The 12,865-nt window shown below is 41.6% G+C and overlaps 1 protein-coding gene across 1 annotated transcript; it reads right to left on the bottom strand.

Annotated features, from left to right (window-relative positions):
- Nucleotides 1–8,241: 8,241 nt before the first annotated feature.
- LOC130824224 (uncharacterized) lies at nucleotides 8,242–12,657 on the bottom strand. Its single transcript, XM_057689133.1, has 6 exons — nucleotides 12,365–12,657; nucleotides 11,185–12,160; nucleotides 10,875–11,095; nucleotides 10,137–10,173; nucleotides 9,441–9,502; nucleotides 8,242–9,178 (listed from the first exon to the last, which is right to left on the bottom strand). The coding sequence occupies exons 1-6, from the start codon at nucleotides 12,463–12,465 to the stop codon at nucleotides 8,701–8,703; spliced, it is 1,875 nt and encodes a 624-aa protein (XP_057545116.1). The 5' UTR covers nucleotides 12,466–12,657; the 3' UTR covers nucleotides 8,242–8,700.
- Nucleotides 12,658–12,865: the final 208 nt, after the last annotated feature.

The raw sequence follows: 12,865 nt of genomic DNA, 5'->3' as shown, positions 1-12,865 counted from the left end.
CTCCTCAAATGGAGGGATCTAGATTACATCTTTCTAGAGAGTTCTACACAATTACAAGTGTTAAGGTACTCTAAAGTATGTACAAGAGTTGCCTAGAGAATTCTAGACACTAGATATTTACAAGGCTCCTTCAAGAGTTCTCTGTAACCTTCTAGAGTTCTCCGGAACCTTCTAGTGTTCTCCGGAACCTTCTTGATGATTCTGGAAGTCTCTATAACCTCCTTTTGATGTAAGATGTGTGAGGGCTACGAGCCATGCGTGACATGCTCCCCCACCAAAGTCCTTGACGACCCCGTCAAGGCCGAGATTCAAATGCCTCGATCTTGTCCCGGAATTGCCACAAGTCGTCCTCTTTTTCCCATGTTGCTTCGCTATCCGGGAGTCCCTTCCAACGGATTAGATATTCATTATAACTTGGCACACCCCTTCGTCGGATGAGCCGTTTAGCCTCGATTTCCTCGATGTCCCGGTCAAATGACGTCACAACTGCCGTAGGCGCACGTTGTGACACGCCCCTTGTTGGATCCTCGTTATCTCCATGATAGGGCTTGAGCATACTCACATGGAACACCGGATGAATCTTGAGCTTTGATGGTAACTCAACTTGATACGATACCTTCCCGACTTTACGTAGTATCGGGAACGGTCCCTCATATTTGCGCACAAGCCCCTTGTGCACTGATCGGAATACCTTGAATTGTTGTGGTAGCAACTTGACCATGACCAAGTCCCCCACTTGGAACTCGACCGGTCTCCTATGCTTGTCCGCCCATTTCTTCATTTTCTTTGCCGCTTTATCCAAGTATGCCTTGGTAATGTCTAGTTGCTCATGCCACCCCTTGGCAAGTTGATATGCAGCGGGGCTACTTCCCGTATAGCCTGACGCAAGCGCTTGTGGTGTCAAAGGTTGTTGCCCCATGACTATCTCGAAAGGACTTTGTTGCGTCGACTCAGACCGCTGCAAGTTGTAAGAGAATTGGGCTACATCCATCAACTTTGCCCAATCTCGTTGGTTGGCACTCACAAAGTGCCTCAAGTATAGCTCCAACAAGGCATTCACCCTCTCCGTTTGCCCATCGGTTTGGGGATGAAAGCTTGTAGAGAAATGGAGACCTGACCCCATCAACTTGAATAGCTCCGTCCAAAACTTTGCGGTGAATCGGGGGTCGCGGTCACTGACAACATGTTTAAAGAATAGCTTGGCGGCTTGCTCGGCTGTGCAATCCCGTAGTGCCGGTATGAATGTCCCATATTTGGAAAAGCGATCGACCACCACCATCTGACTTGGGTAGGGCGGAAATGAAATCCATCGAAACACTTTCCCATGGCCTCTCTGGTATAGGCAAAGGTTGTAGAAGTCCCGCCGGCACTTGCTGCTCGATCTTGTCTTGTTGGCACACAAGACAAGTCTTTACGTAGGCCTCAATATCACTCCTCATATGAGGCCAATAATATAACTCCTCCAAGAGTGCCAAAGTGCGTTGCATCCCCGGATGCCCGGCCCACTTAGAGTCGTGGCACTCCTTCATGATGTCGCGCCTAAGGTTGCCCCACTTAGGCACATACATGCGGCGCCCCGTAGTGTAGAGAAGATCATCCTCTACCCAAAATCGCCGTGTCTTCCCTTCCTTGGCCAACTCCATAAGTCCCTTGGCCATAGGATCTTGAAGAAGTCCCTCCTTGACCCGTTCAAGAAGGTTGCTAGCCACACTACTTACGCTAGCTAGCATAGCCTTGCGGCTTAGAGCATCGGCAACGACATTGGCTTTGCCCGGCTTGTACTCCATAACATAGTCGAACTCCGCTAAAAATTCTTGCCAACGAGCTTGCTTGGGGCTAAGCTTCTTTTGATTTTGGAAATAACTTGTTGCGACATTGTCGGTCATGATGGTGAACCGACTCCCAAGCAAGTAGTGCCTCCATATCCGGAAGCAATGAATGATAGCGGTCATCTCCTTATCATGAACGGGATAACGCCTTTCCGTATCATTCAACTTGCGCGACTCGTATGCAATGGGATGCCCCTCTTGCATGAGCACCCCACCAATGGCAAAATCGGATGCATCGGTATGGAGTTCGAAGGGCTTTGAATAATCGAGCAATGCTAAGACGGGTTCTTCGGTGACTGCTTTCTTCAAATCATCGAATGCCCCTTGACATTCCGGCCCCCAATGCCACTGAACCTTCTTCTTGAGCAAATCGGTTAATGGCGCCGTCCTTGCCGAATAGCTTTTAATGAATCTTCGATAATAGTTAGCCAACCCGAGAAAAGAACGAAGCTCCGAGGTATTCTTGGGTGGCTCCCACTCATTGATGGCTTGCACTTTGTCCCTCTCCATCATGATCCTCCCGTCCTTGATGTGGTGCCCAAGGAAAGACACCTCCTTTTGAGCAAACGAGCATTTTTCCTTCTTCACATAGAGATCATTTTCCCGCAAGACCTCGAACACCGTTCGCAAATGCTCCACATGGTCTTGCAAATTGTCGCTATACACGACTATATCGTCGAGATAGACGACTACAAATTTATCAAGGAATGGATGAAAGATCTTGTTCATCAAAGTGCAAAATGTTGCTGGGGCATTAGTGAGTCCGAAAGGCATCACCAAAAACTCGAAGGACCCATAGCGAGTGACGCATGCCGTCTTTTGTTCGTCCCCTTTGGCGATGCGCACTTGCCAATACCCCGAGCGAAGATCGAGTTTGGAGAAATATCTTGCTTTACCGAGCCTATCAAATAGATCGGCAACCAAAGGAATTGGATACTTGTTTTTGATGGTTACCTTGTTCAATGCCCGGTAATCGATGCACATACGTAATGACCCATCATGCTTGCGCTGGAATAACACTGGAGCCCCGAATGGTGCCTTGGAGGGTCGAATAAATCCCGCCTCCAATAACTCCTTCAACTGCTTCCGCAACTCTTCAAGCTCTGGAGGGGCCATCCGATAAGGTGCCATGGCTGGAGGCCTTGCCCCCGGCTCTAACTCGATCACATGATCAACTTCCCTTCGAGGGGGAAGCCTCTTTGGCAGTTCCGGAGGCATAACGTCTTTGAACTCCTTTAAGACCTCCGAAACTTCACTAGGAATCTCGGACCCATGAGATTCTTTCTCAACGAGTGTGGCCAAGAATGTTGCTTGTCCCTTTTGAACTCCTTTCTTAAGTTGTATAGCTGATAGCATCTTGGCCTCCACCTCTTCCCGATTGATTGGGATGGAACAGTGTAACACCCCGAAATTTTCCCCGATATATTAAATAATTTGCTAGTAATATTATTATTTTTATTATTATTATTCTTTTTAGAAAAAAAAAATATTTCATTTATTATTTATTTTGTTAGTAGGTTAAATCATGAGAATCCAACTTTTAAGGCAATTAAAATCATTTTATGTCCAAATCTTTTCCTAATCTATCTTTAATTTCAAAAAAAAAAATAAATAAATAAATAAAAAAAAAAAAGGGAAATGGCAAAGGTTGGCCGGCCATATGGGAATATTTGGGAGGATTTGTAACTTCCATTTGAGTAAATGGAAGGTTAAGGAAATTATTATAATAAAATCTCATAAATCCTTAATCAATTCCTTTCCTTTCCTTATTCATTTCCTTACTCCTTTTCATTTTCAAATTCAATTGCAAGTAAGAAAAAAAAAAAAAAATACTCTCAAAGTTTCTCTAATTCTCACGCCTAATATCATCAAATTGGTTCATCAAATTTTGGTGTGTTCTTGAGCAATTGTAAGTAATTCTTAACCTAGTTTTATTTTTTAAATTTCTATGTTTTTATATGTGTGATTTTATAGTTATGATTTTGTTCATGAATTAAAAAAATTTATGTTTAGATGTATGATGTTTTTTCTATTTAAATTTAATGTATGGTTTTAGGGTTTTAGATTTGTGCACATGTGTGTGTAGAATTGTTTGATGAATGATTGAAATATATATATATATATATATAAATATATATATATATACATTAAAAAAAAAAAAATGGTTGTTCATAAAAAAAAAAAAAAATGTGTATGTGGTGATGGAAATTTATTTTTATTGATTAATAAAAGAGAAGTATAAGGTTGATAGAAGAAAAATTTGCATGTATATATATGTGATGTGTTTGTGTTTGAACATTGGAGTAAAAAGAATTATTTTTAAGAAAAATATAGATAATTAATTAAAATTTATTTTTGTATGTGATCATGGAAATTATGTAAATTTTATTGTTTAGATTTATTAAAGAATAAAGCATTGAAATTTTATATTTTGGTGATAAAAAAAATGGAATCCCGTAGGTTTTGAAATAGTGGAAAATTTGTGTTTTTGGAGCATTTTTGGCTTTGAAATTAAGTTAAAAATACTTATACTATGTTATAAATTATGAAATTTGGTACCCGGGGGTTTTGACGCCTTCCGGACGCAACGGTGAAGTCGGATTTTCAGTTTGACAGTATTAAGATGAGTTTCTGGACAGAATGTATAAGCTGTCCAGTTTTGTGTTTATACCATGTTGTAGTATGTGATGGATGTTCATGTTGTGTGTAGCATTCTAGGTATGGATGTGATTGTATATGTGTGTTATGTGTGATTTGAGGAAAATGTGTATGTGTGCTTATTTCCCGAATACGATTGAACCTTGTAGGAAGTCGATTCGTGACCGGGAATTGATTGAGACGTTTGCGAGTTGGTTATTTTTGCTTAAGGTATGTACACGCAGCGTGGTTCGCAATAGATCGATGTATCATGTATTAATGATACCCAAAAGTAAGGCATGGGTATATAGAACGAATAATGCTATCGTTCGAATCAATAATTCTATACATTGTTATGATAAGTAGAGGTAGTATGTCCTCAATAACTTAAGTAGAGGTAGTATGTCCTCACTAACTCAAAAGTGGACGTAGTATGACGTCAATCTTTATATATTGTTTTGAAAGTAGAGGTAGTATGACCTCACTAACTTAAAAAGTGGACGTAGTATGTCGTCAATTGGTGGAAAAGAATTACTCGCGGCATATGAGGGCTTTATGAGCCACCGCGGGGGTATGCATACTTAACTATAGACACCGAAGTAAGGCGAGTGTCTATGGTAGAGGCTTGCTTAGGGGTTAGCTCCCCCTAATGTATTGTCTCACTTATGGAGTTTGGAGTGTACCGGCAGTATGGCTGGATAGTACCGGCAGTATGGCTGGATAGTACAGCAGTATGGCTGACTAACTTTTTACATGAAACAAATATTTTTTAATAAAGCAAGATCAAGCGTACGGTTTCTGTGATTTGTTAACTAATTAATTAAACTTTCTCTTATGTTATTAATTATTGATATGCGACGTTCGCTGACGTGTGCTTTTGGTCTTAACGACCCTGCGATGATGTTGTGTCCTATCTGGGCAATGACTAGCAGTAAGTTAAGTTGCAGGTCTGGGGAGTGAGGATTGTCCCTTGAAGAAATAAATTATTAAAGTAAAGAAGTCTTAAAAAGAACTTCAAAGTTTAGTTAAAGAGCATTTGGTTTTTATGAGGCGACTTTCGCTCTCAAGTTGTAATAAGTAGATTTGACTTTTCGTTTCTTATCCGCTGCTAAGTATTTCTTATTATCTAATAGTTTTAAATAACGCTAATAGAACTCGATCCGCACGTTTCCTTAACTTCAAAACCGTTTTAAACTGTTCCTAACGTTTCGGTTTGACTCGGGTTTTAGTTGTTTTGTTTTAAAAGATCATTTTCTTTTCTTTTCAAAGACCCGAGTTATTCCGAGATGTTACAAACAGGCCACACAACCCTTTGAGATGGTCATCGTTCCATCCTTCTCCAAGGTCCATGGCTTTACCATATCCATGAACTCCATGCCAAGTACTAATGAAAAGTCGTCCATAGTGACGACGGTGAGATCAACAGTCCCCTTCCATTCTCCCAAACGAATGGGGACACTTCTTGCAACACCATGAATGGGCGTCGGTGATGTGTTGACGGTCTTCAGCTTGCCCGGCTCCTTGGTGTAGCACAATCCTAACCTTGTGGCTTCTCCCTCGGCCACAAAGTTATGGGTAGCACCCGTGTCTACGAGTGCCCTAGAAGCCTTATCATTCACCATGGCTTCAACAAATATAAGAGGAGACTTCTTAGAGCGGGGTAGGGTGCTCACCTTTACTACGTTGCCTCCCCCCTTGGGCTCCTCCATCGTAGCCTTGACACTGTTAAGAAGACGCAATGTCCCCATTTGCGCCTCCTTCCCGGAGTGTTGCTCATGTGCTGCTACCATGGCATTGAGTTTTTGCCGCTATGGACATTCCCTTGCAAAGTGTGGTCCTCCACACAAGAAGCAATCGCGGTTTTTAGACTTGCCATCGGAATCAAATTTCCCTTTGTCCTTCTTTTCAAATGGCTTGCCTCCCCCATTCCCGCGGTCTTTGGTGGGTTTTGCTCCCCCACCTTTCCCCTTGTCACCGCTCTGCTTGTTGCTTTTATCCTTCTTTGAGTCTTGCTTGTACTCAATTAAGGACTCGGCTGCTGCGATGGCCTCAGCAAGCGTTTGTACATTACGCCTCTTTAACTCTTGCTCGGCCCATCGTTGTAGACCATCCATAAAGTAGAGAAGTTGTGCCTTCTCGGGTAACTCCGTCACCTCTAACATAAGGGATGAAAATTGCTTTATGTACTCTTTAATAGTACTTGTATGCTTCAACCCCCGAAGCTTCTTCATGGCCACCTCCTCCGCATTCTCTGGATAGAATTGCCTCTTGAAGTCGACCTTAAACTCTTCCCATGTGTTGATGGTAAAAGTCCCCTTTTTAATATCTGCTCGCGTCTTCTCCACCATAGGATGGCATCGTCCCCTAAATACATTGTGGCGGTGTTTATCTTGGATGAATCATCGTTCACCCGCATTGCATCGAAGTACCTTTCGATGCTCCATAGGAAGTTGTCGAGCTCCCTAGCATCGCGCTTCCCATAGTACTTAGGCGTCGGGAATCTTCATCTTAGGGCCTTCCCGAACGATGGCACCCCCGGCCACCGCCGCCTTGCACAAGGTGATGTCCCCCTTGAGGGACTCAACGAGCTCCTTCACAGCTTGGAGCTCCCCACCAAGGGAGTCACGAATGGCTCCCATCTCCGAGCGTAGCACCTCGGCCATTTGATTCACAAGGCTTTGGGCTACCTCATCTTCTTTGTCCTCTAAAGCCCCGACCTGCTCTTCAAGCTTAGTGATGTCGTCGAGGGCATCCCCGAGGCTCATCTCCAACTTAGCCACTCTTGCCTCAAGATCCTTCTTTGAGGTCTTCCTAGTGGTTTGTGACTCCTCTCCTAAGAGAACAGCACTCTCCTTGTCCTTTGATGCCATTATCACACAAACGTTAGAACAACTACTCAACCCGACAGCAATACGGCCAACTTGGCTCTGATACCACTTGTCACGTGTCGACTCTTTCCCTAGTCTTACGTGTGCCACTTGCTTACACTCCCGTCGTAAGACAAGTCAGGCAAACCCCCAAAGATGTATTGCTAAATGATGTAGTTGGTGTGTTTGTGTGGATTTGGCTAAGACTTTAAGAAGATGTGAAGTAGGAACACAAGAATTGGGAAATGTAAGTGAGGTTTATGTATTGCACAAGGAAAGCTTTACAAGTGAACTCTCAAGTTGTTATGTACAAATGAATGCCTTGGGGTATTTATAGGCAATCCCCCTTACTACTTGTCCTAATTCTAGAACATTCTAACCTCCTCAAATGGAGGGATCTAGATTACATCTTTCTAGAGAGTTCTACACAATTACAAGTGTTAAGGTACTCTAAAGTATGTACAAGAGTTGCCTAGAGAATTCTAGACACTAGATATTTACAAGGCTCCTTCAAGAGTTCTCTGTAACCTTCTAGAGTTCTCCGGAACCTTCTAGTGTTCTCCGGAACCTTCTTGATGATTCTGGAAGTCTCTATAACCTCCTTTTGATGTAAGATGTGTGAGGGCTACGAGCCATGCGTGACATCTTGCCTATAATCTCTTGTACTCAAAGCATACATATATACAATTGGTTCCCCATGTTTGGATGGGTTTTATAATCTTCAACTCATATGATTCAACGGTTTTTCCACCTTCCTAATTGGTGTGTTCTTTCTTACTTGTCTAGTTTATTCTTTTAACATTATTTTTGTTCTTTTTTACTTCTTAATTGCTCAAGCTTTGGTATCAGAGCTAAAGTTTAGCTCAACTTCAACTTTAGAGTTTAGTTGCCCAAAAAAACACTACTTCTGACTATAAACTAGGCTGATTTGCCTTTAATTTTGTTAGCAACCTTTAATTTGATCTCCATACCTTTGAAATCATCAAATACATTTTAGGGACATGCTCTAAGGCAGGACTCAAAACCCCACAAGCAATCATCTGAAACACTAATGAACCAATATCATTCATATCATCAAATGGGTATCAGCCACAATATCAAAGAATCATGTTGCTTTGATTTGCTGACAACTACTCATTGGTTTCTAGCCTAACAGTGGACATTAGGTCCGAAACAGCTACCACATACTGGATATGATTAACAGATGAGCAGATCAGGAATAAAAAATCTGAGGAAAAAAGCAAAAGATGGTTGAAACCCGAACTCTTATTTTCCGCCAAGTTTCAGGCGCGGAACAGTGCCCAAGCTCTTGTTCCATCGCAACTCATTTTCATGGATCCTGAATATTAAGATGATGCCTTGAAATATCAGTAACCATTGATCTGAGGCCTGGATGTAGTTCCAGTAAGCCTAGAGAAAGGTATCTGCGAACGGGCAGGAAGACCCTTTTGGCCAGGAAGTCCTTTTTGACCAGGAAATTGATCGACAGGTTTAGGGCTTGATGCTGATTTTGAAAAGGCTTGTACAAGATCAACAGCAGAAACAGCCTTGCCAAAACGCAATCCAGAATTGTCGGATTTTGGCTGCTCAATAGGTTTGCGCCATGTCTCTGGTGATGGTTGCCTCTCCTGTTGGTGCTTCTCCGTGTCTCGGCCACCTCTCCGGTTATCATTACGCCAATTCTTTCTCTGCGAATCAGCTCTCTGGACATCTGCTCTTTGGTCTCTCTTCTCATGGCCTCTTCCCGTCCTCTGATCAATAGATAGATTATCAAGCCTATCACCCTGGCTTGAGGCATTTGCATGAGCGGGTACTACTTCACTATGAAGCGCAGTATTTTTTGTCCTTCACATAAGATTCTTGAACAAGTAAGCACAGAGAAGATTTATAAATTGCTTACATAGGATGAAAGAAAGAGAACGCAAGGGATGAGAATAGGAGATTCATTTTCAATATCTGGACACAAATCAGGTCAAGCATGAAGAAGAGAGGATGGAAAGATTTGACACAAAACAATGACAAACAGATTGCATCAGCACACATATTATACACGTACAGATAACCAAAATTTTGAGCCTTACAGTAAATGAGAGAGTAGTATCATTACCGGCTTGGATCTTGTGCTTCATCATGGCCGGTGACATCATCAACACCTCGCTCCTTCAAAACCTGGAACATGAGAAAGCATAATTAAGACATCCCCAAAGAGAACAGAGAATCAAGATGGAAGAAATACGATAGTCATTTATGACATCCTCCATGGAAACACTACATTTTTCAAAAAAACGCCTGCAATGGAAAACAGTAAAAAGATATTCATCCTGAAGACCATGACGTTTTGTTTTTCTTCTTCCAGTATACAGCTTACCATCCCACCTTGTCAAGCCCCATATTCCATATTCTAGAGAAAAGATTAAGGGTACAAATACTTCTTTCCCTCCACCTCTTTTATCTTTATTCATGCAGAAGTCCAACCATAATTATGGAAGTAAAATCCTAGCCCACAATTTCTACCTCCTTACAGAATAAAAAGCTACTTTTGTCCAAAAGAATTCTGGAATTTGTGGCTTGTCTCCGTTCAACTCTTCTGTCTAAAAGTCATCACTCATCACATCCAATCACTGTCCAATACACCATTTCAAAGTAGGAAAATTGAAATTCTAGAAACTGGCTTATATAAGTATAACAAAGAACACTCCTATGAGAGGCCAACTAATAGAACACCATTTTCACCAAAAAAAAAAAAAAAAAACAAAAGCAGAAAAGAAAGGGAAGGCGGATGCAGAACTTGAAACCGACTTACCATTTCCCGTGGTCGAGCACCGCCAAACAATGCCCTCCTGAGTGTTACAAATAAACAAGTCAACAAAGTGCACATCTTTCAACATTCAGGGAATCACATTAAGGCATCAAGCAATCACTATGGCATATATACAATGCAAGCCTTGGATGAAGCTTTATAATTTTAGACATGATTGCAAGAATAGGTTCAACCATATGGCATATAACATGCTAGTAAGATGAAACCATGAAAATTGAGCGGTCAATGACTCACTACATTGGATCTTGAAGCAATGGCTAATCAATCCAGAATGGGAACTCTAACCCAAAGGACATACACGCAATTCCCTAACAGAGAAGGAACTAACACGTACACAAGTTTTCAGGATATTACCATACACATGCACACCAAGGCTTACCGGGAAACAAGAATTTCTGGACCAAAATAAACTAGGGCTCAACATATATTTAGATATGCTGGACCACCAAACATCAAGAGCATTGAATAAGGTACTTGGAACAAACATGGATTTGATAACAAACAATAAAGGGTACTATTAACTACAAAATAGAAACAAGAAATAATATGAACAAGAATATCAGACACTGAAATCAAAGATATTAGTTCATAATTTAAACTTGGCTACATACACGAGATTGCAACCAATGAAAAATATCCTGAGGCCAAAACTGAATATTAATGATGCATGGGAGGGGATAAGAGAACCATAACTATGAAGATCTCAAACAAGCTACTTACCTTTCTTTTTCGGTGCTTTCATCTGAATAGTCAACAGGCTGTGAACGGGGCTTTAAAATCAACTTTGGACGCTCCACAACCTGTTGCTCTTCTTCAACACCACTTGCCCCAGGTTTCCTATGACTTGTTTCAGTGCTGCTTGGTCTAGCTAACACATGACTTGCACGTCCATGGATGCTTCCAGCTTCTGAGTGACCAGTATCAATGGGTTGTAGGGAACGCTTCATGGAGACAAAAAGAAAAGAATTACCATAAATATTCAGAATGGAATAATTAAAAAATCAGCAATCATCAAACACACAAATCATACCTTCCTATGATCAACAACAATAGATTCTTGGACATCTAGCGGCTTTGTTCTTGGAAGCAGCTTCAACTTAGGCCTTCCATTCACTTCTGGAGGCTGTGACAACTCAGAAACCCCAAATCTTGAATCAGGGTAAGCTGGTTGACCCTCATTAGTAAACATTACAGAATTCTGAACTGGAGAATGGACTCTCTCAACACCTAGAATCTCCTTAAAATCTCCTTGACTCCTTTCTTCAATTCTGAGACCCCTTTCCACATGCCTTGCCAATGTAGTCTCACAGTATTCTCTTTCGCTTGTAGAATTCACATTACCCTCGTAAGAGTCATTCTCTCTCCTATACAAACTATTAGGCGAATCCAACGGCATAATAGCCCCTACCTCCAAATGATTCTGCACAGACTTAGTTTGCCATCTACCTGAAGAAATCTTATCCAATGCACTCGCCTGCTCAAATTTAGAAACTGTATTCTGCCCACACCACATAGAAGACTCCAGCTCACCCATTCCACGCACCTCTTTCCTCACACCCCAGGCATTAGGCCGAGAACTCACGCTCCCCCCTACACCTGAACCCACACCCACGCCCGTCTGACTTCCGTCTGCAACTCTAGCCGAGTAAGAATTCCCATTAACACCCACAACCTGGGGACTCACTGGCCTCAAACTCGATTGCACTAAAACCTTCCCTACATCCACTCGAGTCTCCGACCGGACAACTGAACTCCCGAAACTCTCATCACTGACAGTCCTACGAGGCGCAGAAGGTCCACCACCATCAAGTGGCTTCCTCTCATCCTCATCGAAATTTCTACCTATATTAACAGTATTAGTAAGAAAAGGAGTCTTATTATCACCCAAATTCCTCATAGAACCTGAAGAACTCGGACGCAATCGATGATCAGATCGACCCGCCCCCATTGAGTTCCCCCAAACATTTTGACGATCGAAAGTTGAACGATCACTCGGTCTCACAATCCTGTTCAAAAAAACTAGGGTTTACAACCTAAATCGAAATCACAGATCTAATCTTCACAAAACATGTTAATCCGAATAAACTAACAAACATAAAATCAACCAAAATTGATAACAAGCTAGCATAGATCTTAGGACAGATATTTCCATCACAAAAAAAATTATTAATTTAATTGAAATACTCAACGAATAGAAGAGAAAGACATACACGCCAGGAGCAGAAGGAAGAGAAATATCGGAAGGAATAGAACCGCCATGAAAGTCTTTGAGAGTCATGGTGTTGCCACTGAAAGCTTTCTTCTTCGACATTCCTTGTCCTTCAATGGCTACGCTCGTGAAAAGAAACGGGTCAGGTGTTTGAAGTGTTAAATCGGTAGTAGGATTCGGATTGCAGAATGGAGGAGAGAGAAAAGATAGAAATGGCGTCCAAACAGAAGAGAGAGAAAGGAAAATTCACGAGAGAATAATTTGATTTGATTTTGTTGTTGTTTGTTTCTATCCGGTTGGGTTTGGGCTGAATTTGGGCTGTTGTTTTTGACTCAACACCTACGCATCTGAAAATTTAAAATGAATAACTAAAAAATATAAAAAATTTAAATAGTGGTAAAGTTGTGAAACTATTTTTTAAAATAAGCAGTTTTTTTCTTAAAGCTTTGGTTTGGACCTATTCGTTGTTACGAACAGCAAATAAAAAGTTGAGGCTAAAAAA

This window comes from Amaranthus tricolor, chromosome 9 (genome assembly GCF_026212465.1).
Source record: "Amaranthus tricolor cultivar Red isolate AtriRed21 chromosome 9, ASM2621246v1, whole genome shotgun sequence".
Classification (NCBI taxonomy): domain Eukaryota; kingdom Viridiplantae; phylum Streptophyta; class Magnoliopsida; order Caryophyllales; family Amaranthaceae; genus Amaranthus; species Amaranthus tricolor.
This window is presented reverse-complemented; position numbering and strand designations above follow the sequence as displayed.

What these genes read in the sequence shown, in the direction of transcription:
- LOC130824224 (XM_057689133.1), bottom strand. Translation starts at nt 12,465, where the DNA reads ATGTCGAAGAAGAAAGCTTTCAGTGGCAACACCATGACTCTCAAAGAC. An exon ending in TTGTTGTTGATCATAGGAAG is followed by an intron (nt 11,096 to 11,184) that starts GTATGATTTGTG and finishes GTCTCCATGAAG; the next exon opens with CGTTCCCTACAACCCATTGA. An exon ending in GAAAGCACCGAAAAAGAAAG is followed by an intron (nt 10,174 to 10,874) that starts GTAAGTAGCTTG and finishes TGTAACACTCAG; the next exon opens with GAGGGCATTGTTTGGCGGTG.